The 26,068-nt window shown below is 47.3% G+C and overlaps 2 protein-coding genes across 4 annotated transcripts; one reads left to right on the top strand and one right to left on the bottom strand.

Moving 5' to 3' along the window:
* Window positions 1-1,948: 1,948 nt before the first annotated feature.
* On the bottom strand, window positions 1,949-17,013 carry DRC9 (dynein regulatory complex subunit 9). Of its 3 annotated transcripts, none has more exons than XM_083739784.1 (10): window positions 16,876-17,013; window positions 12,251-12,392; window positions 10,234-10,481; window positions 9,250-9,378; window positions 7,815-7,896; window positions 6,139-6,300; window positions 4,897-4,971; window positions 3,796-3,927; window positions 3,490-3,591; window positions 1,949-2,228 (listed from the first exon to the last, which is right to left on the bottom strand). In XM_083739784.1, exons 1-10 carry the CDS (start codon window positions 16,911-16,913, stop codon window positions 2,085-2,087), a joined length of 1,254 nt encoding a protein of 417 aa, XP_083595910.1. In that variant the 5' UTR covers window positions 16,914-17,013; the 3' UTR covers window positions 1,949-2,084. The 3 variants fall into 3 exon arrangements, with proteins under 3 accessions (XP_083595910.1, XP_083595911.1, XP_083595912.1); XM_083739785.1 differs by lacking the exon at window positions 16,876-17,013 and adding an exon at window positions 16,773-16,796; XM_083739786.1 differs by lacking the exon at window positions 16,876-17,013 and having other exon boundaries at window positions 10,234-10,504; window positions 12,251-12,356.
* On the top strand, window positions 10,036-22,131 carry RPL35A (ribosomal protein L35a). The gene is made up of 5 exons (XM_083739991.1): window positions 10,036-10,046; window positions 19,016-19,060; window positions 19,365-19,517; window positions 20,497-20,641; window positions 22,073-22,131. The coding sequence occupies exons 2-5, from the start codon at window positions 19,050-19,052 to the stop codon at window positions 22,094-22,096; spliced, it is 333 nt and encodes a 110-aa protein (XP_083596117.1). The 5' UTR covers window positions 10,036-10,046; window positions 19,016-19,049; the 3' UTR covers window positions 22,097-22,131.
* The last annotated feature ends 3,937 nt before the right edge of the window (window positions 22,132-26,068 follow it).

The following is a 26,068-nucleotide window of genomic DNA, read 5'->3' as shown; positions in this document are numbered from 1 at the left end:
TGCAGCACACTCAGTGGGCAAGCTAGATCTTTCCTGTTGGTCCTGTGAACACTGGCTATGGAGTGAATCCACCATCCAGTGTTGTCTCCTCCCTTTGCACAGGCTTTCCCAAACTTGGGTCTCCAGCTAGTTTTGGACTACAACTCTCATCATCCCCAACCACTGGCCCTGCTAGCTACGGATGATGGGACTTAAAAGTCCCAAAACAGCTGGAGACCCAAGTTTGGGAAACCCTGTGTTAGGGTAAGTGGGGATTGTCCTCCCAACCTCAGTGTGCCCTCCCAAGCACCCTACTTTCTTGTGTCCACTAAGAATTGGCTGGGCATTTCGCTGTATCTGTCCCCCCCCTACAGTTGGCCTGTCTGTCTCCCACACACACTGTATTAAGTAGACCTTGTCCAGCTTTCTGATTCCTACCACATAGTCACATTAAGATGGGGGTCAAAACTAATTTGGAAGGCAAACTCACCTTGTTGCTCTGAGTAGCCCCTGCAAGTTCTTGCTAGTTCAGGCCCAATAGCCTGTGCCTGTCCTAGGGATGGATTGCAGTCTCACCTCTGGGTAGATGGAGAGTATCTGTCTTCCTTTTCGTTGCTGGTTAATCAGAGAAGGCAGACTCGCAGGAAAAGCAAATGCACTGAGACTTCTGGCGCAGTTCATTAAATGTGCCCAAGAGAACAGCTTCTTGCCAACTCTCCTCTGTGAGGGCTTGTGCAGGAGCTTTTCCTGACAAATCTCTGCCACAAAATATTTAAAGGAATCTTTCCATGACTGTTCAGTAATGTCCGGTGCTATTATGTCTTGGAATGGTTCTTTTAATTTTGTTTTTTGGGCAGCGGGAGGGATATCCTGTAAATTTGGGTGGGTTTTTTTTTCCCTAAGCATGTTTTGCAGAAGATTTGAAAGCCTCCATTTTCAATGCACTCCAGCTCTCACATATTCATTCTCCTCTAGGCTGGCACTGGGCAGAAAGCCCAGAGGATAAAGACTTCACTCTTGTTGTTTCTCCAGACTGTAAACGTGTAATTAGTAGTATAGCTAAAGGATTTTTTAAGAAGTTATTTCCTGTATTTGTATGTCTGTAAATACATTCCATAGTTTTCAAAGACTATATAAACATCATAATATCATGTACTTTATTTTAAATTGCCTGTATGCTACCAGTCAATTTCTAGCGCACATGATATTATAAACTTCAAACCTGGGTGATTTGAAATAAAGGCTGAAGCTTTAAAACCCGTGTTTGTGAACAGAAGCATTTATTCTGCAGTGGGTTTGTCCAGTCTCTCACGTGCCCTTGATTGCTTCTCTCCTGGGAGACGGAAGTTGAGCAGCCTTGTTCTTTTGCTTGTTCAGCATGACGACATAAAATGTGTTGCTGCTCCCAAGGGCTCATCAAGTTCCTGTAGGATCAAGTTGGGATCCTATTCTTCATATGCAGCATGTGTGATTATTAGAGTAGTTGTCATATTAATAACTACTTGGTTTTGCTAGTTTTCTAAGGTCTTCATGTACATGTCCAATATAGGAACCACTCCTAGGGTCCAAGGTCCCCCCCCCAATTGATGGACATTGCCATTTAAATGGTCTTGTGATTATGTGGGGCATCAATATCTGCCCCCTCCAATATTTTATTCAATTTGGCACCCTTGGTGTCCACTTACTACCAGTGACATTCTTCATGGTACATAACTCCATGCAGTTAAAGCTTAAAAAGGCAATTTACACGAGCAATCTTGTGGAGATGACAGACCATTTTTCTTTGCAGCTTTCCTGAGCTCGAGCAGAGGGTGGGGAGACAAGATACAAGACTGCATCATATGGTCCAGGGTAATTAACACAAAATGTTGGTATGGCCTGTTCACTTTCAAAGCAAGAAAAATAGAACCAGCAGCTTCAATGCTCTTCTGCTGACTGGGACCAAAAAGCAAGATATTGCTGCCTCGAGCCGAGTGCTAAAAGCTTTTATTAATTCTGATCCTTTCAGCAAAGACATATACAATTGTCCCGTTCCTTCATCCCACAAAACCGTGTTGCCCAAACTCCTAACGTGGAGATTGCGCAGGAGCTGGGCTCTGTTCCCATCACTTTTTCTTCTTCGCTCCAGGTTTCCCTTTGCCCTTCTTCCCCTTCTCTTTGGGCGGCTGCTCTTCTTCCCAGAGTTTTTTGAGGGCCTTGTAAGGGCCAAGGAATCTGCGGACCATCATGCCTCTCCACCAGGCCTGCAGCTGAAAGCAAGGAAGAGGAGAAGGGTTGTGCATGCAGGAAGGAGACACTGGGTGCCCACACTACCTTCCAGCTGCTGCTCAAGCTTTGCCAAAAATGGGCTCCCAGAAATGACTGCTGTGCAACAAGCCCAGTTCCCCTAGGCTGCCCCCCCCCACCTCTCTAATGAAGCAGGGCTGGCTTGAGTCCAGCATTCCATCTGCTGCCTGTCTGCTCCAAGTCAGCCACAGCATTTAATGCCCACATTTATCCCATCACTGCCAGCTCAAGCTGCAGAAAGGCGCAACCTTGGATATGCTCCAAGAAAGCATCTGAGTGCGAAATAAATGACATCTGTTGCAGAATGTCCCTGGGCAGCCAACATCCGAAGGCACACTGCTGCTGCTGCACTGAGGAGAGCAAATGGGTGGCTAGGATTGGGTTTTGGCTATCCATGAAGCCAAACACAAGGCTGCTTCTCACTTCTGCGATATGGTCATGCCTAGATGAACAGATTCTGCACTTGTTCAAATATGCTTCTTAATGTGGTACGGCAAGGTCTGCTATCCATGTAAACAACTGATAAACAAATTATACTTCATGCTGTACCCTAGCTAACTGTTGGCTAGAAAGAGCTACAGAAATGGCTATGGATCCCACAGTGTTTCAGGCCTCAATTAATATTGTTTTCCTATATACATCTTTTTCCCTCTTCCAGGCCAGTCCTGCAGCTGATGGAACTGAAAGTGCTGGTCTCTGCCTAGATAAGACTGTTCTTTGCGACACAATCTGTGGCTGCCTGTTTTGCCATACAAAGAGGGTCCGGGGAAGACCCTGCTTCTTGTTTAGCTGATGATACTTATCTGAGGAAATGGCTCTATTAGGTTAGGGAGAAGTGCGCTGGAGGAGGTTGGAGAGAACCTGCAAGCACCCCTACAGAAGCAGATGATTCTGCCACCATGCCCCCCCCCCCCGGCTTGGCACATTTTTAAAGCACATAAAAGGATTAGAGATCTGGAGCCCTGAGAAAGAGCAGCCTTCCCCAACCGGGTGCCCCCCAAGCGATTTGCACTGCGACTCTCAGCCCCAGTCAGCATGGCCAGCAAGGGGTGGTTCAGCAACATCGGGGGGGGGGGGGGAGCTATACAAAGCAAAGGAGATGATCTGCTCCACATGTTGGGAGAGGGGCAGAAGACATGGTGGAGGAAGAGCTTTTCTCCCCACCCCCGCTTCCAATTTTTAGTCCCAGGACTCCAAAGGTAAGGCTATATTGACTCATCTTACCTTCAGGATACTCTTCAGCTCCAGAGCGTCCTGTTCTACCTTCTTCCTTGCAGTCTCCTTTTCCTTCCGGTCCTCAATTATAGCTTGTTCGCATATAAGACACTGTAGAATGCAAAGACACCTTTAACCTGAGCTTGGAGGTGGGCTTTCGCTCTCACCTCTCACCCCTGGGACTCCTTCCTTAGCTTTCTAAGCTTCCTAGCAAATTGGAGCAGCAGTGAGGATGTGTGGATAGAGCGACCCCACATATAGCTGCTGTGGATCACCAACGGACCCAGGAGCCTGACCATCAGCTTTGTTCCCTACCTGCTTGGCCAGTTCCTGTAGCGCTGCCTGGTCAGCTGCTCTGGAGGCCTTCAGGGAATTGAGCTCTTGCTGCTTGGCTTCTGTATCCCTCTCGTACTTGTCCATCCAGTACTCCAGCTTCTCTTCTATGCTCTGCGACACACACAGGTGGACACTTCACAACACTCTGCATTTGTCTCCTGACCATTCCGGGGCATGGCTTAGAGCCCGGCGCCTCATGCAGTGACATGATATTGGAGGACTTGCAGAATGAGGTGCTTGGTGTGGATTTGGGGATGATCAGCTTATCACCTTGTCTAACTCTTTGTTGCTGTCGGAACGCTATTTCAGAGCCAAAGCACTGTGTCATTTCCTGTATGTACACAAAGCAACTGAAGGGAACGGGGATGATCTGTGCATGCAAGGTGGCGCCCTTGAGTGTGTAAGGAGCAGCAATACGGGGAAGAAACAAGAGTCACGGGGAACTGGAATGGGCAATAGGCTGCTGTGTGCAGCACCTTAGATGCTTTCTAAATCTGAAGTTCCCTATGGATTCCATCCCAAAGATATCTTCTGTCTGAGGCCCCTGAGGTGGTCAACTTGTGTGCTGGCAGCTCTATTCCGCTTGCCTGAAAAGATGGGGTACAAAGTAAAGAGGCATCTGTTGTGCAGGTGTATTTTGAATGGAAGAGCAATCATATGAGCCACATGCACACACAAACACACCTGCCATGTGCAGTTTAAAGTGGTACAGCTCAGCCTCAGGGTTCTAGGCCTCTGATCTTTAGATACAGTAGTGTCTGGATCCACTTGCTAGCTCAACCCATAGGAAGTGTATGTCAATAGAAAGTAATGATTTGAATTAAGGGTGGGGATCACATAAACCTCTGAAGAACAAGGAAGTAGATCTAGCAGTTGGCTGGAGAATGGATGGCATTACAAAAAGTTATAGCACAAACAGAAGACCTGTAGCTTCTCGATGTTGGACGCCAACTTCCATCAGCCTCGCCAGCATGAACAGTGGTTAGGACAGATGGAAGCTGTAATCCAGCAACAGCTGGAGTGCCACAGGTTCCACATCTCTGAGCTAAATGGGGCACCAGAAAGCTTTGTGCCACCTACCTTTTGCTGCTGCTTAAGGAAATTCTCAATGTCCATGTGGACTCTTATCTCCTGCTCAGTTTGATTTCTCAATTTCTGTAGTGGGAGAAAGACATTGCATCAAACTTTATTTGGTTCTAAGCAAATGCCAAGAGGGTTCCCCTGAAGACCTGGGGAGTGCATGCACCACACCCCTCTCTGTGCCATGTTGCAGAGTCAGTTTACAGCCCAGGCGTAGTATAGTTGTACAAAAAAAATGGTCAATGATGCCATCCCTAAATTCTGCCCTCGTTTTCACTGCTGCCAGCCCCATGTCATGACTTGGCTAGCCGTACAGTGATTGAAGGTTGAAAAAAGACCAATAGAAACTGAGAACACTGGGCAATTGAACCAGGTTAAGTCAATTGAATGTGAAAACCAAGAAGAATATCCTGCATATGAGCCAGGTAGAACATTAAATTTGCATGCAAGAGGCCCCAAATCCCACTCCTTGCCATTTAGGATCAGGTGTGGGTTAAATCACAGAACCCAGGGCTTGCCAATCAGAAGGTCGGCGGTTCGAATCCCCGTGACAGGGTGAGTTCCCGTTGCTCGGTCCCTGCTCCTGCCAACCTAGCAGTTCGAAAGCATGTCAAAGTGCAAGTAGATAAATAGGTACCGCTCCGACGGGAAGGTAAATGGCGTTTCCGTGCACTGCTCTGGTTTGCCAGAAGCGGCTTAGTCATGCTGGCCACATGACCTGGAAGCTGTACGCCGGCTCCCTCGGCCAATAAAGCGAGATGAGCACCGCAACCCCAGAGTCAGCCACGACTGGACCTAATGGTCAGGGGTCCCTTTACCTTTACCTAGCAGGTGATGGGGAGGAGGCTGCCCAAGACCTCAGAGAGCCTCTGCCAGTCTGAATGGAGAAGCAGTCTGACCTGATATAAGATAGTTTTCTATTAATACCAAGGTTAGCCCTTGACTTGATCAGGAGTTAGATCATCTGCTGCTCACTTAATCTGAACTAAGGTTCAGCACAAGCCTTATTTCTGGCACCAGGAGGACTCAGCTCTCCAAAATAGTTAGTATTCCTGGGTTGCCTCTGGAGCAACCATGCAGCAGTCCTCTTTGGGTTGAGAATGCTGCTGAGAAAAGTCTATACCAGGACGCTGAACAGTGGCTGCCTCTATGCTGAGGCCACACATGTCATTAAGGCATGCCCCACACTCTACTGCAGACCACCTCCCTACGAATGCATGTGGCCCAAGGCAAAGTGCTTACTTCAATTTCATTCTGCAGATCATTCTCGGCCTCAAAGCATTTATTCTTTGTTTGAGCCACCTGGAGGTCTGTGTCCTTCTTGACGTAACGATTCTCCATGTCTGTTTTAGCCTTCATCTCTTGAAGCTGGTCTTTGAGGTATGCAATCATCTCGTTCCGATTCTGTGGAATGAGAGAGTGAGCGGGTGGGAGGGTAGGACTACAAGCAAGGGAGACTTGATGTGCTGGTCTGTGGTCATCCTCAGAGGTGCTGCTTAAGACTGAACTGACTTCTGCCTTGCCTTGCCCGGGTATGGATGGGCTTGCAACTCAACAGTGTGTCCTATGGAACATTCCAACCTTCTTCTCACTGAAGTAGAAAACATATCTGGACTGTACCACTCCAGATGGGGGTTTACATCACTGAATGCTCCTCTGTACAAAAGATTCCTTTTCTCTGGTGTGCTACTTTTCTACATGCATGGATTTTTCCTTCTATAAAAAATGAGCCCACCCATACATGTTGTAGTCGAGAAACATGTCGACTATCTCGCGGATATCTAGGCCTTTAAGGATGACTTCTGTTTTGCCACTAAGGTCTGACTGACTACTGTATTTGGGGCTGAAAAATAAACATCCTGTTAGGCAGTTGTAAGTTTTAAAAGAGGAAAACTCAAGATCAGACAGGATCCATTGACTGTACCATGCCTGTTTGAAGTTGGTGCAGGACAGACTGTTGCAGAATAACCAAATTTTCCATTCAGCAGGCAAAGCCTTCAGCACTATGTCGTGGGTTGAGCTGGGGGAGGGCTTTGGTCTGAGACTAGAGCTGCTAAAAGTACATGGGAAGGAATTCTATCTTGGAAATAGGGGGTTAGCAACTGAGTCCTGCCAGCACAGGAATCCATGTATGTGCCAGCCCCACGATAGTTGTGACCCATGGAGGAGGAGTGCAGCTTTTTATTAAGGTCCTAGAATTCAGTGCCAGAGACATTTGGACTCTGATGTTAGCAAATGCAAATGAGATGTAAAAAATATAGATCAGACTAAAGGCCCATGGATCCCAGTGCTGAGTATCCAACAGCACCGGACTCAGTTGCCTCTGAGAAGCAACCAAGCACCCTCCCTCCTCAGTTTGTTATCCCTCCTCTATAACACAGCTAGTATTCTGAACATGGAGGTTCTCTTAAGCCTCTCAGGGGGCATTCTGATTGGTTGCTGTAACCCCAACGCCCAAACCTCCCTTTGGATCTGTAGGCAGGGCCAGCATCATGCAACACCTTCCCCAAGGCGAGGGCCTGGGCAGCCCTCCAGACCAGCCCTGCCCACTGGCAGGAGACGAGGGCCTTTTCAGACAGCTTCAACAATACCTTGCTATTTTTAAAAACGGCAAGGGGAGGGCCTGTCCCAAAGAACAACAAATCAGAAAAAAAACTTTTTAGTGATGCTCAATGTCCACTGATAGATCTGAGCCTCCAGGTGTTTTATCTAACCCTTTCTTAAAGCCATCTAAGCCCCAAATCCACAAATAAATGCTGGCATTTAGTTATGTGTTCTGCTGCATTCCCTAGATTTGGAAACTTTCTGCTGTGAAGAGCCCATTTTGCAGCCTGAGCTGCACCTGTTGGTGCTAATTTTATTAATTCCATACTGCATTTCAAGGGGGGGTTTAAAGGACGTGACTGCCTAAAGCTCACCTGTAGCTCAAACTCCTTTTCCTTCTTGACATCACTGAGCTGCTTCTGGAGACTCTTTATCTTCTTCCTTCCCATCTCTTCCCTAGAAGGCGAGAGGGGAGGGAAAGGAAATCCCTGGTTTCCTGGGGCACATCAAGACTTAGGCCAGAAAGGGGACTTTGGCAGCAAACTGGCAGATGCTTTATCAAACTCAAGAAACAGGCCATGTGATGATGATGATGATGATGATGATGATTTATATGCCACCCATCCAACTGAGTTGCCCCAGCCACTCTGGGCGGCTCCCAACAAAATATTAAAAACACAGTAAAACATCAAACGTTAAAATTATTATGGTGCTTTATGTGTATCTGATTCAGAAATTACAGTGCAGAATGCAGTGGCCAGATGGCTCACAGGAGCAGATTAAATGAAATAAATAGAAATTACTGGCACTGGCAGCACAACCCTCTGCTGCTGAGAGAGTTGTGATGGTTGCCAATTCACTACTGGGTCAGGTTCAAGGGTCTCGTGTTAATTTAAAGGTAAAGGTACCCCTGCCCGTACGGGCCAGTCTTGACAGACTCTAGGGTTGTGCGCTCATCTCACTCTAGAGGCCGGGAGCCAGCGCTGTCCGCAGACACTTCCGGGTCACGTGGCCAGCGTGACAAAGCTGCTCTGGCGAGCCAGCGCAGCACACACGGAAACGCCGTTTACCTTCCCGCTAGTAAGCGATCCCTATTTATCTACTTGCACCCGGAGGTGCTTTCAAACTGCTAGGTTGGCAGGCGCTGGGACCGAGCAGCGGGAACGCACCTCGCCGCGGGGATTCGAACCGCCGACCATGCGATCGGCAAGTCCTAGGCGCCAGTGGCGTAGCGTGGGTTGTCAGCACCCGGGGCAAGGCAAGTAATTTGCACCCCCTAACCCGTGGATTTGCGCCCCCTAACCCTAACCCCAGATGTTGCGCCCGGTACGGCTGGCCCCCCCTGCACCCCCCCACGCTACGCCACTGCTAGGCACTGAGGTTTTACCCACAGCGCCACCCGCGTCCCTCGTGTTCATTTACAAATCCCAAAATACCTAAAGGAGCACCTGATCCCTTATGCTCCACCTCGATCACTGACAGCCTCTGATGGGGCACTTCTGGTAGTTCCTTACTCCCTGATATTTGGTTGGCCTTCCCTGTGCGCTGAGCCCTTAGGGTGGCAGGTCCTGCTCTGTGAGACTCCGCCGGACACAGTGGTGGAACCACAGCAAACGCCCGTTTATTGTGTGAGGAGCAGCTGTAAGGTGGAGCTCTTTGGCTCGTTCTCTCCATATATTAAGGATTGGCACTAGTGGCCGCTGAGAGGCCCTGCCTGAGCACCTGGAGAGTGACTGTCAGTCAGCGAGGGCAATGTTGCGCTAGTCAGCCTAGGTTCAAAAGAGGCAGCTTCTAAAATAAAACTCCAACCTGAGGACAAGGTTATGGAGGTTCAACTTCTTTTCATTTTCCAGGTCCACAGCTAACTGGAGGGAGTGAAAGGTTCCCAGTGCCAGCATTTCCTCTGTCACGTCTTCAATCACGTCGCTTGTGTATTTCCTGACAGGAAAGGAAGGAAGTACTTAGCCCAGTAATAATAATAATAATAATAATAATAATAATAATAATAATAATAAATTATTTATACCCCGCCCTCCCCAGCCAAGGCCGGGCTCAGAGCGGCTTACAAGCGATAATAAAAACAAGATGAATGATTACAAACTTAAAAACAAAAATAAAACACAACATTAAAATAATGTCTCATCGCAGGAGAAAAAAAAGAGAGAGGGAGGGAGGGAGGGAGGGAATCAAATTGGCTCCAAGCCAAAGGCCAGGCGGAACAAGTCTGTCTTACAGGCCCTGCGGAAAGAAATCAGATCCTGCAGGGCCCTGGTCTCATGAGGCAGAGCGTTCCACCAGGCCGGAGCCAGTGTTGAAAAGACCCTGGCTCTGGTCGAAGCCAGTCTAACTTCCTTAGGGCCCGGGACCACTAGGGTGTTGTTATTTATGGACCTTGAGGCTCTCCGTGGGGCATACCAGGAGAGGCGGTTCCGTAGGTACGAGTAGGCAAAATGACAGGCGAGATTCCCAGCCATTTAGCGATGGGTCCAACCAGATCGCGTTTCAGGCCCTTTATGACTTAGCACTGGCCGTGCACTCAGGCCAGTTGCAGAGGGGAAGTCTCCCATGGCACCCACACCCCAGCTGTGGACCTGAGGGAGCTGCTGCCCACAGGGGGGATAGCCTTGACCTCTGGAGGAAGCCCCACTGCATGCTCAGGGCGAGGGGGAGCAAGGTATGGGGGAAAGCCTTCAAATAAACAGAAAGTTGAAGAATTCCTTGTGAAATCGGAACTCGAAAGTATTGGGTGCAGATAAGCATCCTGTGTCCCATTGCCTGACCAAAGGGTCTCACCTGTCTGCCTGAATCTTCTTGAGGTTCTCTGGGGACAACGCACTCTGTTTTGTGGCAATGGTGAAAAGGTAGTTGGCCCTCTTCAGCTCATTGCCCGTGTCCTTCAGCTGCCGCCCAAGTTCCGCAATCTTGCCCAGCTCATTGGGGATCTTGGCCTGACTCTCTGCCCGGGCGTCCATCAGGTTCTTGTACCTCGTGCTCAGCTCCTTCTGGTTTGCAATAACGCCCTGGATCTCTGTATCATTAAGCTGAAGGGCAACACAAAGAGATCCTTGCAAATAAGGGGCAGAAAAGAGAAAGAAGGAAAGCAGTCATAGCTGTGGTTAAGTGATCAGGAGGAAGCCTAATAAATAATAATTATAATTATAATTATTATATGCCACCCATCTGACTGGGTTGCCCAATAATAATAATAATTTATTATTTGTACCCCGCCTATCTGGCTGGGTTTCCCCAGCCACTCTGGGCGGCTTCCAACAAAGACGAAAAATACACTAAAATGTCACATATTAAAAACTTCCCTGAACAGATGTCTTCAGATGTCTTCTGAATGTCAGGTAGATGTTTATCGCTTTGACATCTGGTGGGAGGGCATTCCACAGGGCGGGCGCCACTACCGAGAAGGCCCTCTGCATGGTTCCCTGTAACTTGGCCTCTTGCAGTGAGGGAACCACCAGAAGGCCCTCGGAGCTGGACCTCAGTGTCCGGGCAGAATGATGGGGGAGGAGATGCTCCTTCAGGTATACAGGACTGAGGCAGTTTAGGGCTTGAAAGGTCAACACCAACACTTTGAATTGTGCTCGGAAATGTACTGGGAGCCAATGTAGGTCTTTCAAGACCGGTGTTATGTGGTCTCGGCGGCCGCTCCCAGTCACCAGTCTAGCTGCCGCATTCTGGATTAGTTGTAGTTTCCGGGTCACCTTCAAAGGTAGCCCCACGTAGAGCGCATTACAGTGGTCCAAGCGGGAGATAACCAGAGCATGTACCACTCTGGCGAGACAGTCTGCTTCCTCTCCTTGTTGGACTAGTTGCTGCAGGCAAACTGTGGGGAGATCTTGCCTCCCTGCCCTCTTTCTGGGCTTACCAGAAGCCACCATTGAAATTACCCAGATGGAGCCTGGGTTTTGCTAATCGAGGCTCTTCTAGCTGTTCTGGAGCACAAATTTCTCCTTAACTTTTCTCCTGCTTGGGGATTTAGACAGCTGTGGGGGGTGGGGTGGCAGGGACTTTCAGTCCTGGCAACTGATCCATGGGACAAGACCTACCAGGGATGAGTTGCTGTGCTTGTCAGGCCTGACACTCCACCAAGATCTCGTATAATGAGGGAAATATGGAGCAGTGCTTAATCTGACAAACACAGCCAGAACACCTGTAACATTCAGTAATCATGATTCTGCCCTTGCATGAATGCACACCTGAAGCACACTGATTTGCATGGGGAAATGAAGCTGTCATCAGTTTGGAGGTGAGGTGAAAACTCCATAGTAGAGCACATCCTTTGCATGACTGACAAGGCTGGTGAGACCTTGCCTCAAAGGCCCTGCAGAACTGTTGCCAGTCAAAGCAGATTGGGTTGGGGAACATTTTTCATCCAAATCGGGGTTGGTGAGAGTTCTGAGGGCCAGACAGAAAGGCCTGGAAGGCTGCATTTGGCCCCCAAGCTTGAGGTTCTCAACCCCTGGAGAAGATGGGACAGAGCAAGATGCATTGTTGGTCTGACTCAATATTATGAGTTTCATGTTTTTTGTGAGTTAGCAGTTGAGAAAGATGGCAAGGGCAAAGGATAAGGTGGAATGAAGCTTTGGGCTGCCCAAGAGCAGGATGATTTATAACATTATGGGAGATTAACTTCATAAGTGAGAAAGAACAAATAAAAAATAATAAGAGACAACTCCAGAACAGTAGGATGCTAGGCAAAAATTATCAGGCTGATCCTGAGAATAGTGGAGGCAGGGGGCAGAGGAAATAGTGCGAATGCACCCTCAGTTTCCCTCTCGCAAGTCTGTGGTGTACTTACATCGCTGACATCTTTGCGGCCCTCGTAGGAAACTGGCATGATGAAGCCAAGAATGGCAAGCTGGTCAACGCAGTCCTCCAGCAGAGCAGAAAATCGTACTGCATCCAGAGGCAGCAGCCTTGGTGTCTGGATGGTCAATTCCCTAGCCAAAAAAGACACTATTCGCCATTTAGAATGCAAACAGAATCCTAGAACAGATAGGTAGCCGTGTTGGTCTGCCATAGTCAAAACAAAAAATTCCTTCCAGTAGCACCTTAAAGACCAACTAAGTTAGTTCTAGGTATGAGCTTTCGTGTGCATGCACACTTCTTCAGATACACTGAAACAGAAGTCACCAGACCCTTCAATATAGTGAGAAGGTGGGGAGGGGTCTTACAGTCTTGCAGTCGTTAAGAGTCGTCAACAGGCTCATCACAGCTATCTGCCAAAACAAAAAATTCCTTCCAGTAGCACCTTAAAGACCAACACGGCTACCTATCTGTAACTGGAGCTATCTGCCAATCATCCATTCCCACCACCCTTCTGAGTAAGACCCCTCCCCACCTTCTCACTATATAGAAGGGTCTGGTGACTTCTGTTGCAGTGTATCTGAAGAAGTGTGCATGCACACGAAAGCTCATACCTAGAACTAACTTAGTTGGTCTTTAAGGTGCTACTGGAAGGAATTTTTTGTTTAGAATCCTAGAAGGCAACCATCCCCCAAACTGGTTGCTGCTTAGGTGCGTGTGGGCCCTGAACGTTGCACCTTCAAGTTCCACTGCTAGCATCAGCTAGAGAAGCCTCTCCCCAAGACCTGAAGAACAGCCTGCTGCATCAGGCCAATGGCCCGTCCAGTCCAGCATCCTGTCCACACTGTGGCCAACCAGACCCCTGTGGGAAGCCTGCAAACAGGACCTGAGCGCATGAGCCTTTTCTTCCTCCTGTGGCATCCAGTGACTGGTATTCAGCACTACTGCCTCCAACCACGGCTGGTAGACCCTGATAACCTTCATTAAGTTATCTAATTCTCTTTTAAAGCAGCCCAGTTGGTAGCTGTCACTGCCCTCTGAGTGAGTTCCAGTTGAACTATGTGCTGTGTAAATTACCTGCCCTGAATCTTCCGTTAGAGGGTTTCACAAGTCCTAGAGTTGTGATGTTTTAAATAAAACAATATATGTTTTATTGTTTGCTAAGAAAATTATGTGTCTATGGTTATTCTTGTGTGTATTCGTGGTTTTTTTCTTTTTTCTTGTTGTATCAATAAAAATCTTTCAAAAAAAACAAGTTCTAGAGTTATGAGTGATGGCCGTGCATACTTTTAAATAACGTATTTTTCACTCCATAAGACGCACTTTTTCCCTCCTAAAAAGTAAGGGGAAATGTTTGTGCATCTTATGGAGCGAATGCAGGCTCCTGGGCTCTGCTCAGCGCTCCCTTTAAAGAGTGTGTGTGCAGCTCTTGCTGGTTTTTCCCTGAGGAGGGAGAAGGGACTGACAGGCTGTCCTCTGTCCCTTCTCCCACCTCCCGGAAAAGCCAGCAAGAGCCACGTGCTCTTTAAAAAGCCGTGCCTAGCATGTACACGGCTCTTGGGGGCTTTTCCCCAAGGAGGGAGAAGGGACTGACAGCTGCCCTTTGTCCCTTCCCACACCTCCCAGAAAAGCCAGCAAGAGCCACTGCCAGGCTCTGCTCAGCGCTCCCTTGTAAGGGCTCCCTTTCGTCTCTCAGACCGCTTTGCTGGGAAGCCAGCAGAATAGGCGCTGCACAGCTATCGCTCGCTCTTGCTCTGCTGGCTTCAGTGAGAGCTGCGCAGCTTGCTCTGCTGGCTTCTCAGCAAAGCGGGAGGAGGGACGGAAGGGTTTAAAGCAAGAAAAGTGAGAGCCGCTTACATGCTCTGCGCAGAATATATTTTTTCTTGCTTTCCCCCTCTAAAAACTAGGTGCGTTTTATGGTCAGGCGCATCTTAAGGAGCGAAAAATACGGCACTTCTATCATGCCACCTCTCTTACTTGCATTTTCTCTAAACCAGAAAGTCCCAAATGCTGCAGCCTTTCTTCATAGGGGAGTCGCTCCATCCCCGTGATCATTTTGGAGGACCTTTTTGAACTTTTTCTACAATATCCTTTTTGAGGAAGAACTGCACACCGTATTCCTAGTGTGCGCACCAAGACCAGGACCTTGCACTTAGCCTGGTAGCTAATTGGCAGCTCGTTGATCTAAAAGTAACTGATTATATATACATCAGAATGAGAAGAGCCTTTGGGAATGCAGAACGCTGGGTAGGCGGAGGCTCATTTGGGGAGGTATTATAACCACACAAGAGAATCCTTATTCTCATCTCTGGAATGTTGGAGGGGTTGGCTGGCGTTCAAGATTAAACAGGCATTAAGTCGTTTTAATTTAACTGGGTGTTTTGTTTTCATTATGCATAAGTTTTGCTTTATGCTTAATGGTTGCCATCCACACTGAGCCCTCTGGAAAAGGGGGATAGGAATTAAACGAAGAAACTCTCTACTTGGGATGCTCTGCTGACTTTTGCTGGCAAAACTTGGGTCTTCTTCCTGCCATGCAAATCATGTCTTTGTTTTTTTTGTTCCGGTGATACTAATTCCAAGACCAGGAAAAACTGGAAGCACTTCAATTTAACCCACAGTGCCCTCTTTGGGGAAACAGAGAGATTAACATGGTTTCATTTTATTTAACAAAATTGATATACCACTTCTAAGTGATTTATGAAATTATAAAATAAAACAATCAGTAAAAATTTTTAAAAACATTCCAACATGTCTGGATAGGTCACAAGTTCACTAACAAGTTTTAAGGGGCTATATGTGAGTTTATAGAACATAGCAGGCATACATTCAGTTGGGAATGTACTAAAAATGATAAAGAGCAAAACATTTTCTTTCTTTCTTTTAGTATATTGAAACAAATATTGTGGAGCACCTAGCTGAGTAGGATTTAATGGAACTGTGAGAAGAATCCTGCTGGATCAGACCAAAATCCCATTTAGTCCAACATCCTGTTTTCACAGGGGCTAACCAGATCCCTGTGGGAAACCAGGGAGAGGATGTGTGTGCATATTAATAAAATACAATTATTATATGATATAATATATATTATTAATATAATTTTATTTAAAATACATGTGCCCCACTCCCAATTCCAGTACAAGAGATGGCTCACAAAGATGTCTCAAAACAGCAACAAGACACACCCCAGAAAGAGCCCTTTGCCAAGTTCATGGCTCAGATGCCCCTCGTGAAGAAGAAAGCCTTGCAGCACTTTGCAAAATTAGATAAATTAACAGGAAGGATTCGAAAGCTGCGGGACCAGAGATTCATAGAAGACTGGAGGAAATATATGAATTATTTGAAAAGCAATAGTAATGAACAGATTACGCTAGTGCAAGAAATTCTGTAAGGAGGATTATCTGAAATATTGCAAGAAAGACTATGAAGAGAATTATTAGTTAATGATAATTAAGAGTAATAGAGAAACTAAGAAATGCAGAATAACTGATAAAGAACGAAAAATCATCAGAGGTGGTTGACGGACGTCTAAAATATTGTATAAGAAGTTATGTTAAATGAATGTTGGAAATTATATGCATAAAAAAACTAATAAAAATGTATAAAAAAGAAGAAGAAAAAGCAGTTGTCTCTGGCAGACGATGCCATTCCAGCAGCCCTGATGCCACTGTGATAGGAATTTTATGGTCTTAGATATATGGCAATGTTCATAAGTCTACCAACCAAGCACCTACATAGATCAGCACAGGAAGACCAACCTGGAACCATTTTGATTCCTAAACTGACCAAATGTTTTCTCTGCAAGGTCAAACTGGAAAAGTCTCCCCATTGTCTCTTTCCTCACAAATCCTGTCTTAAGGACACATTTAAGATATGAATAAGGTGTGAGCCTGTGACCTGGCCCAGGAACTAAGTATTTTACCACTACAAAAGACTGGCCAGGCTCCCCAGGAAATCCAATCAAGTAACTTGCCAGACAGGAGATAAACAAGGACAAGAGAAAAACAACATTGAAATTTCTGTGATGTAGGTATGATGTATCTGAGGGGTGGTCTTAGGTTACACCCCTTCTGTGATGTATGTATGACGTTTCTGGGGGTGGTCTTGATCTACAGGGTGGCAATTTCAAAAGTCTTTATAAGGCCTTGCGCACCATTGTTCTGGGTCCTCCTCCTTTCCTGCGTGTGAGGGGAGCACCCTGTTGCAACAGATCAATAAAGATCAGGCTTACGAGCTGCTTTGCTTCTCCATATTCTCTGGTTGGCCTCTGTTATCTTCTCCTACCAATAGGGAACCCACGCAAGGACTCTACATGGGCTCTTGGATACCCCTTAAGGGAAAAGGGCATATTTTTATTTACAACACCACCCACACCCCAAATCCCCAGGGGGAACTTCCTAGGCAATGGCGAATTAAGTGCTGTTGAACCCAATTCGGCATCGCTGAGTTCCCCGTACTGAAAAGGGGGTTGGGCTAGATGACCTTTGGGGGTCCCTTCCAACTTAACCAGCCACCTCTTCACTTTTCAAATTGCCCATTGGGCATGGCGCCCACCCTGAGGAAGCGCTCCGTGGGGCTCCGGGCCCCGCCAGGCCTCCCTTCACACGAGACACTCACCCGGCGGACTCCATGGCGGGACCCGGAGTGGTCGCCATGGTTACCCCTCAAGCGGCAGGAGAGGTCCTCGCCGGGAAGGCCTGGCCTAGTTGACGCCTGCCAGAATGGTGTTTTTTTTAAGATTTTGGGCTTGTAGCGCGGCGCGGGAGCAGAAAAAACGCCTAGCCCACAAACAAAGCAAACCAATCAGTTTTTTTGTCCCAAGAGACTCGCCCCAAAGCCCGACCTGGAGCGATTTCAGACAGGCAAGCGGCGTAGACGCCTCAGCAGCCGCCGGCCGAGGGGTCCTGGCGGTCCCCTATCCCAGCTCGCCCCGCGGCTGCGCTCGCTCTTTCTCGCCGCCATCTTGGCTGGGTGCTGCTGAGGTGAGAGCGGGGAAGGGGCTCTGCGGGCGGGCGAGGCGAAGAAGCGGCTCCAGAGGCGGGCGGGCAGGCGCCGCGAGGGCCGGAGAGCCGGCCTGGGTGGGCGAGGCGGGCTACGGCGGCGGGATGGCTCGGATACGGGATGGATGGCGCCGGAGCCCTGAGTTCGGGCCTTGGCTGAGGCCGCCACAGGGACTCTTAGAAGGCCCCAGCGCTGCCCCTTTCATTGCTTCGCAGGGAGCTTTTTAGTCGGAGGCCAGGGAGCCCCGGGCGCCTCGAGTGCGCGTCTCCGGGGGGGGGGGGGGAATGGCCTTTGGCTTAGAACCAGTTTGATTTCCTTTCTCCTCCTGTGAAGAGGCTGCATCCTAATGTTTTAATGTTGTATTTTAACCTTTTATAAATTGTATTTTAATCAACTTGTTTTGATTATTGGTTGTTAGCCGCCCTGAGCCTGGTCTTGGTTGGGGAGAGCGGGGTATAAATAAAAATTATTATTATTATTATTATTATTATTATTATTATTATTATTATTATTATGGAGGGGAAGCGGTGCCTTTAAGGTTGGCATTCAAAAGAGCCCTGCAGTGTAGGATCAAACAGCCACTTGGTGCAGCGGGCTTGGTGCCCAGCCACGTACCCCCGGGGGGGGCACAGGGCAGGGAGACCCTCGCAGATTCTCCTTAGCAGCATTTTCAGGAGGTACATTGTCCCTGATCATGGAGGCTCCACTTCGCTGCCGTGCCTGATGGGTTCATCCTCTGTTGTGTCTTTTAAGAAAAGACTTCCTTTTGTTTTGGGCTCATCAAGGTGGGTTAAGCTTAAATCTTGCAGGTGCCTAGTTCCCCCAGGTCTTTTAAGCTTCATTCAGGGCGAGGGTGGTATTCGAAGCTGAAAAGGGGTTGTGCAGGCCGAGCAGCCGTAGCCCAGTGATGGAGCACATGCTTTGGAGGTAGGAAGGAGGATTTGAACCCTTTGGATTTGATCCACGGCGTCACCAGCCAAATGGATATTGACTGGGAGGGCTAGGAAAGAGCCCTGCCTCCGGGACCTTAGAGACCTGCTGCTGCTGTTGCCTGCTCAAGAGTAGACAATGCTGTAGCTTTTCAGAACAAATAGGAATTACCAGTTCACAGAATGTATTCCTGCCAGCCTTGATGCCCATTTCACATGCATTTGGCACAGTGTGAGTGTTAATTTATGGAATTCTCTGCCACATGGTCACAGTGGCTGTTTGTTTAGGTGTCTTTAAATTGTAGAGTAGGAAGGGAGAGCCACCTAGCATATTGAAAAAGCAGTGAGCTATTAGCAGTGATGATCACTAAATAACTTTGCCTTAGGAAGCTGTGTGTACTGTGCTAGGGAGCTAATGCTTTTTCATGGCAGTATCTGGCTAGCCACGGTTGGAAACAAGATGCTGGACCAAGTGCACATTGGACTGATCTCAGGGTTGGTGCAGTGGAAATTGTAATGCTTGTTTGCTGATAGGTTTTTAATGGCCATGTGTGCAAGGTGTCTTACAGAACTTTTATGATGGTGTTTAGTAGGGAGGGGACAATGAACTCAAAGCATTTAGACCCCAGAACACAGACATTTGCTGGATGGAGTGAAATCATCTGCAAAGTTCACCTTGATGGTTGAAGATCTGGGTTATCTTGGATGTTCTTTCTTCTCTGTTCTTACTTAAGGAAGTCTAGAATTGCCCACCCCACCCACGTTTGTAATTGGGCTGGTGTTTAGCATATCCCAGCTGACAGCTCCTTCTGTTCCTTTCCTTTCTTAGGCCTGCTGGGAACAGGACTTCAAGACAACACCATGACTGGCAGGTAGGAAACTGTTCTTTGGCATTTCTTGCAGTTCCTCTGCTGCCTTTACAACCTCGCACGTGTGTGTTATCTTTATTATGCTAGTTTTCACTCTGTCACACAGATTAGTGCTTCTACTTAAAAATATCAAAAGGATTGCCTTAAATATTCTGGTTCCATAGAAGCACCTATAGTTTTCTTGCATATTTGATGTCTGTAGCAGACTTTCTGTAATACTGAAGCAGATCTGCTCTGCAGTCTTGATTTGTGATGCAGTATGCTGGAAAGGCTTAAGATTTAACTTTGTGTGCACTTTCTTCCCTAGGTTGTGGTCCAAGGCCACTTTTGCTGGCTACAAGCGAGGTCTTCGAAACCAGAGAGAGCACACAGCTCTTCTGAAAATTGAGGGAGTTTATTCCCGTAATGAGACAGAATTCTATTTGGGCAAGAAATGCGCCTATGTGTACAAAGCAAAAAAGTGAGTGGTCATTGATAAAGGGGACTAGCACTTTACACTTGGATCTTTTGTATATTCTCATGAGCATGTTGAAGAGCTGAAACCATTTTGAAATTGTTTTCATTTTATGCCACGCTACACAAATTTGGGGCATTGTGGCCTCAGATACTGCTGTGTGAATAATTGAACCAGGAGAGCCAAAACATGGCGTAATGCAAGACTTGGACCTGCTCAGATTTCGGCAAATAACCCAGGCAAATAACTGACTGTACTCTTGCAGCAGTACTAAAACCATAGTTTAGTGTGACATGAACAAACAGGAATGAGTAGCACCTCCGACTTGGAACTAGAACCCAGCGACATCCATTGAAACTGATGAGAATTGAGGCAAAAGAAAGTACTTCCTCACATACAATGTAGAGTTCAATCATGGCATTCACTACCTTAGGATGTCGTGGTGGCCTTCATGTTAGATGGCTCTAAGAGGGGATTAGGCACTTTAATCGAAGAGTATAAGGCTATCATGCTTCCGACTATCCCTCACTGGGGAACAATAGCAAGAGAGGGCTATTTTCCTGCTTACTGGTCATTGTAGGAAACACAATGATCCAGCAAGGTGCTTGGTTGGCAGAAGCTGGGACAGCAACGGGCACTCACCGCTTCGTGCAGAAGCGCAAGAGGTTCAGTGGTTTAGACCACAGCACCACGCATGATAAGAGAAACTTAATGGAACAGTTCATAATTTCAGGAGATCCGCCTGCTCACTCATATGTTTATTGCTGTATTGAGCATAGCATCAGGGAATGACTTCACGTGTGAATTAGTCATCACTGAAAGAACTGAAAACTTTCATATTTTCTCATTATCTATTCTCACTGCTTTTCAGTGGGGAATGTTCAGATGTTCCAAGCTCTGTGTGTGAGAACGTGAACATTTTGGAGAGCACTCCTGCATTTGGTCAGTAGTGGGACTTAATGTTTAATCTGTTTCCCTTTGTCAGCAACACCGTGACTCCTGGCGGCAAACCCAACAGGACCAGAGTGATCTGGGGAAAGGTGACCCGTGCCCATGGAAGCAGCGGCATGGTGCGGGCAAAGTTCCGCTCCAACCTACCTGCCAAAGCCATTGGACACAGGATCCGAGTGGTAAGGATGAGCAGTGCGAGTGCCCTTGACAGGCCAGAGGCGGAGAAAATCTTTTCTATAAGCTACCTGGAGGATTTTTTAAAAAGAAAAATTCTGAACTAAAATTAACCGTGAGCAAATTTGTGTGTGTCAGTAGCCTGAAAGACACATATGTTATCCATAAACAGACCCCTGTGTTAAAATAGAGACGAGCGGAACAATATAACACAACACGATGGCCAATAACAATGGCACTAAACACTATTGATTGACTAATACAAATGATCAGAAATTACAGCCGAAGTCTCTAAATCTTCTTCAGTTGCGGTAGAATAATTCAAAAGTCCGATATATACATACCGGCCCATAGGACTCACCTAATTTGGGGGGGGGATTAAGGGGAAAAAAATTATCCAGCCCCCAGAACAGGCAGCTCTCCGCAAGCCGTGGGGGCCCAGCGCCGGGCTTCCACAGCTTGCGGAGAGCTGCGCGAAGCTAAGCCTGGGCGCACTGTGCCTCCCCACTGTCCCCCAGCCTCCACCCCCCGCTGCCAGCCTCCACCCCCCCAAGCTTGCGCGCTTCTCCCCGCCACCAGCCTTCAAACCAGGTCGGGGGATAGCGCGAAGGCGTGCTGCATTCACCCCATAGGATGCACACACATTTCCCCTTCATTTTTGGAGGGGGAAAAGTGCATCCTATAGGGCGAAAAATACGGTAATCTGTCACCAAATATCGCTGGAACCGAGTTTCCGGATAACCAATCTGTTTCGTTCAATGCTTCATCAGCCAATCTAGATCAATTCTTCATCAGTCAGACTTGTAAGAATTAATATGAGAAGGATGCAGTTCAATACTTAATATGAGAAGGATACAGTGACTACAGAATCATATGAGCACTGATCCAGAGCATATTTTCTAGTGTTTATATTTGCTTACATGTAAGATTGGCTTGTTAAAAAATTGACCCTGTGGTAAGAGGCTTCCTTGTATGACAAAGTTTTGTTGCCTCTGAGGAATGTAAGCAGATGTGTTTGGGCCAACTCTACTCTCTGTTCTTGGGCAAATAGGAGGGTTATCACCTAGGGCTTCAAAAAAATTGCAAATCTTTCCAGTGTATCCACATAAATGTAGAGCTTGTAAATATCTTGTCAAAATTACTGGGAACATTGAGTGAAATCAATTGTTGGCCATGCTTTCAGTAGACTCCTTGAAATCTGTGGATTTGAGTATAAATTCAGTAATCTCAGTGAGTCTGCTCTGAGTATGACTTAACTTTGATATCCCCAGTGCATTTTTTTTGCACTTCTTGAGGATCCTCCTTTTGTGATTTAAATAATATACAGAAAATATTTTTGGGTGTGGGTTTTGTTCCCTAGCGAGATCTTCATAGGGCATGGTTTCTGTTCTTTTCCCTTCCAACTGTGTAACTCTCTTTCTTTTCTTTTTTTGCAGATGCTGTATCCATCTAGAGTCTAAATTTAGAGTGAAAATAAAATTAAGACTGTATTCCACTTTTGTATATTTGGTCTTGCCTTGCCTTTTTGTTTCCTGTCCTTGAGGCTCAGTTGCAGGAAAACACTGTTCTACAATCAGAAGATACTTTCTTGTTTTTAAGGCATTGAAGCAACAGATTATTTTAAAAACAAAGCTGTGGTCCATGTTCCTGCCAACATCCCTGCTCCTCTTTTATAGTAGTGAGGTTTTCTAAAATGCTGAGACCTTACCGTTCAGTTGTTTAGCTCAAGTGGAGACCGAAACATGGATTTCTTCACCAGCCCACATGTAACTGTCAGTTTATATAAAACTGAAGTCATAAATGTGTTGCCTTGTCCTCGTGATATTTGCCCCTTAGTAGTCCATCTCTCTTAATCTGATTGGGTCCCAGCTGGGAAGATTCTCTCTGAAGCTGCTACTTATCCCACCTGCCTCTGCTGCTAGTTTCTTCACCTATCCTCTGAACCTACTGAAGCAAGTGGGACTCTGGTTATGATGCTTTAACTGCATATGGGAGGGGTGGGGCATATTGGACGAATATGTGGCTCAGACTTTCTGCGGAAAAATTAAGTACCGTAGGCATCATCTCTAGGTTGCAACCTGGTAAACCCTAGTCAAGAATCACAGGTGATGGTGAAATGTAATGAAATTATTGGCTTCTTGTGGTTAGGGCTATGCTCTGTCTACATAGTCTGAAGGCAGTAATGTTTCTGAAAAGCACAGTGTGAGAGAGTGCTCTTGTGCTTGGGTCCTGCTTTGGGTTTCCCACAGGCATTTGGTTGGCAACTGAGAACAGGATGCTGGAATGGCTGTTGGCCTGATCCAGCAGGGCTGCCCTTATGCTCTCCATCTCCTTGTTACAAGCTTGATGGCTTAGCTGTGTGCCCAGAAAGGAAGTGAAGGAGCAGTTGGAATAGGGTTTTTAATGACAGTTGACGGTTCTGGGTGTACATAGGATTCCACTGAATATGGCAGGCAGAATGGTCCACTCTAGTCTGCATTAAGTTTTTGCCTCATTGCAGGGGATTGTACTAGATGGCCCGGGGGGGGGGGGCGAGTCCCTTCCAACTCTGCAATTCTATGATTCTAACAATGTGAAGTTCAACTTGATCTTGTCCTCTTTTGTGTGTACTGAATTTCAGGGCAGTGTACAGTTAGCCCTTCCAATGAAAGTGAGACTAGGTGAGAGTAATATCGGAGCTAAAGAAATGTGAACCTCTTATCATAGTAGCCCAAATTCTGCAACACATTTGGGAACCGAGCACAGCTGCCTGTATTTCAAAGCTGAGTCAGAAAGGGCCTCGCGGTGGGGACTGCAGCTGCAGCAGAGAAAATGGTTGCGGTGTGTTCGGCCCAGGTACAGTGCACAGTCCATCTTTTTTGTTGTTGTTTAGTCGTGTCCGACTCTCTGTGAACCCCTGGACCAGAGCATGCCAGGCACTCCTGTCTTCCACGGCCTCCTGCAGTTTGGTCAAACTCATGCTGGTAGCTTCCAGAACACTGTCCCACCATCTCGTCCTCTGCCATCCCCTTCTCCTTGTGCCCCCCATCTTTCCCAACATCAAGGTCTTTTCCAGGGAGTCTTCTCTTCTCATGAGGTGGCCAAAGTATTGGAGCCTCAGCTTCAGGATCTGTCCTTCCAGTGAGCACTCAGGGCTGATTTCCTTCAGAATGGAGAGGTTGGATCTTCTTGCAGTCCATGGGACTCTCAAGAGTCTCCTCCAGCACCAGAATTCAAAAGCATCAATTCTTCGGCGATCAGCCTTCTTAATGGTCCAGCTCTCGCTTCCATACATCACTACTGGGAAAACCATGGCTTTAACTATACAGACCTTTGTTGGCAAGTCCATCTTTACAGTGAGCCAAAACGGGTTTGACTCCAGGTGCAACAGAAATCTGCCAAAGGTTGCCACACATCTTTGGAATTGAAAGAGTGCACTCTTCATTTGGCTGCCTTTCCTTTGCTAAGTCAGTTAAGACAGCACTCAAATCTCTGCACCAACCATCAACCTTTAACCTCAACCTGCACCTCACAGCCCATTTTCATATTATTATTCTGACCCTGGGGGTGAAAAGCTGCTGCCATAAACTGACTCGGGCCATTTGTTCACCTAGCTCAGTATTTCCTCATTGAATGGCAGCGGCACTCAGGATTTCAGGCATTGGCAATTTCTGACCACTTTCCAAAGCCAGCTCCACATGCGGCTCGTTGGCATTAATCTAACTTGAGCATTACCAAAGCTTGGATAATGTTTTGCATTTACTCAATCCTAGAAACCGGTGATTACAGTGTGGCTTTCCAGCTGCAAACGCAGCTAAGATCACTTTCTTCCTTGGGCAATTGCCTTCACTGAACAGGAAACTAGTAATCCTATGCTTTTATCAGCCCAGCTACATTTCCGCTGCTTGGGGGTGTGTACGCTGGGAGGGTGCTGAGCCTCAGGCTTTTTTACTAGACGTGCAGAGCTGCCACTCTTTGGATGTGCTGTAGCTCCAGGCTCCAAGTGAAAGGGGAAGGCAAACCTTGCCCTATTGCCCCAGCAAACATCAGCTAAATCCATAAACCACACACAGAGATTGGTACAATATTGTTATCAGCTGCAAGTCCTGGGCTGGTTACTGTGTGGCCTGTGATTCTGCATAAGCAACTGAAGCAGCAGTCTCAGTAATGGCCTGTTTTAAAGCATGATTCACCCTTATTCACACACATCAATTTCCTTTGTTTGGCAGCCAGCTAATTATGCATGACTTTGGAAAGAAAAAATAAATTGTCGTCCTATTTATTTATTACATCTACATACCACATTTAACTCCCAAGTATCTCAAGGTACATGGGGTATATGGTTGTCCCCATTTCATCACAACAACAGCCTTGCAAGGTAGGTTAGGCTGAGAGATGGTGAGCTTCATGGCTGAGTGGGGATTCAAATCCTGCTCTCGCGGGTCCTTCCGCTAGTTGGAGATGACCGGAGGGCTGCGGGTTAGCGGAGGGGAGTTGCCTGCAGCATGTAGCTTGGCTGCTTTGTGTGATCTGTGGTCAGATTCCACCTGCTCAGCGTTCTTGGGACTTGGAAGATGTGAGTTGTGCAGGCTGGCATGGGAGATCGGAGGAGGGCAGAGCTGCAGGGTTTAGGGAAGCAAGGATGCAACCTGGATATCCTGCCTGCTTCCTTACACCAAACTTGGCCCACCTGATGCTGTACAGATGCCAGTATAGGGCTGGTGAGAATTGTAGCCCAAAACATGGAGGTCACCTGTTGCGCTCAAGCTGCTATAAGCCTTAGCAGGCAACAAGAAACGCTTTGCCTTTTGCAATGGTCTCCCCCTCTTTCATCTGGCAAAAAGTGGGAGACATCACCTTGCCGACAAAGGTCCGTATAGTTAAAGCCATGGTTTTCCCAGTAGTGATGTATGGAAGTGAGAGCTGGACCATCAAGAAGGCTGATCACCAAAGAATGGATGCTTTTGAATTGTGCTGGAGGAGACTCTTGAGAGTCCCATGGAGTGCAGGAAGATCCAACCTCTCCATTCTGAAGGAAATCAGCCCTGAGTGCTCACTGGAAGGACAGATCCTGAAGCTGAGGCTCCAAGACTTTGGCCACCTCATGAGAAGAGAAGACTCCCTGGAAAAGACCCTGATGTTGGGAAAGATGGAGGGCACAAGGAGAAAGGGACGACAGAGAACGAGATGGTTGGACAGTGTTCTTCTCTTCTCATGAGGTGGCCAAAGTCTTGGAGTCTAGTTTGACCAAACTGTGGGAGGCATTGGAAGACAGGAGTGCCTGGTGTGCTCTGGTCCATGGGGTCACGAAGAGTCAGACACGACTAAACAACAACACTTGCCCAAGGAAGAGGGAGAAAGGAAAGAGACTGGAGGCAAAATGACTGGAAAACATTTAACTGGATAATAGTAGTATGTGAATATTCTCTGCTTGTTAATTTCCCTGCCCAACG

Source organism: Podarcis gaigeae (genome assembly GCF_964106915.1).
Source record: "Podarcis gaigeae genome assembly, chromosome: 5".
Lineage (NCBI taxonomy): Eukaryota > Metazoa > Chordata > Lepidosauria > Squamata > Lacertidae > Podarcis > Podarcis gaigeae.
This window is presented reverse-complemented; position numbering and strand designations above follow the sequence as displayed.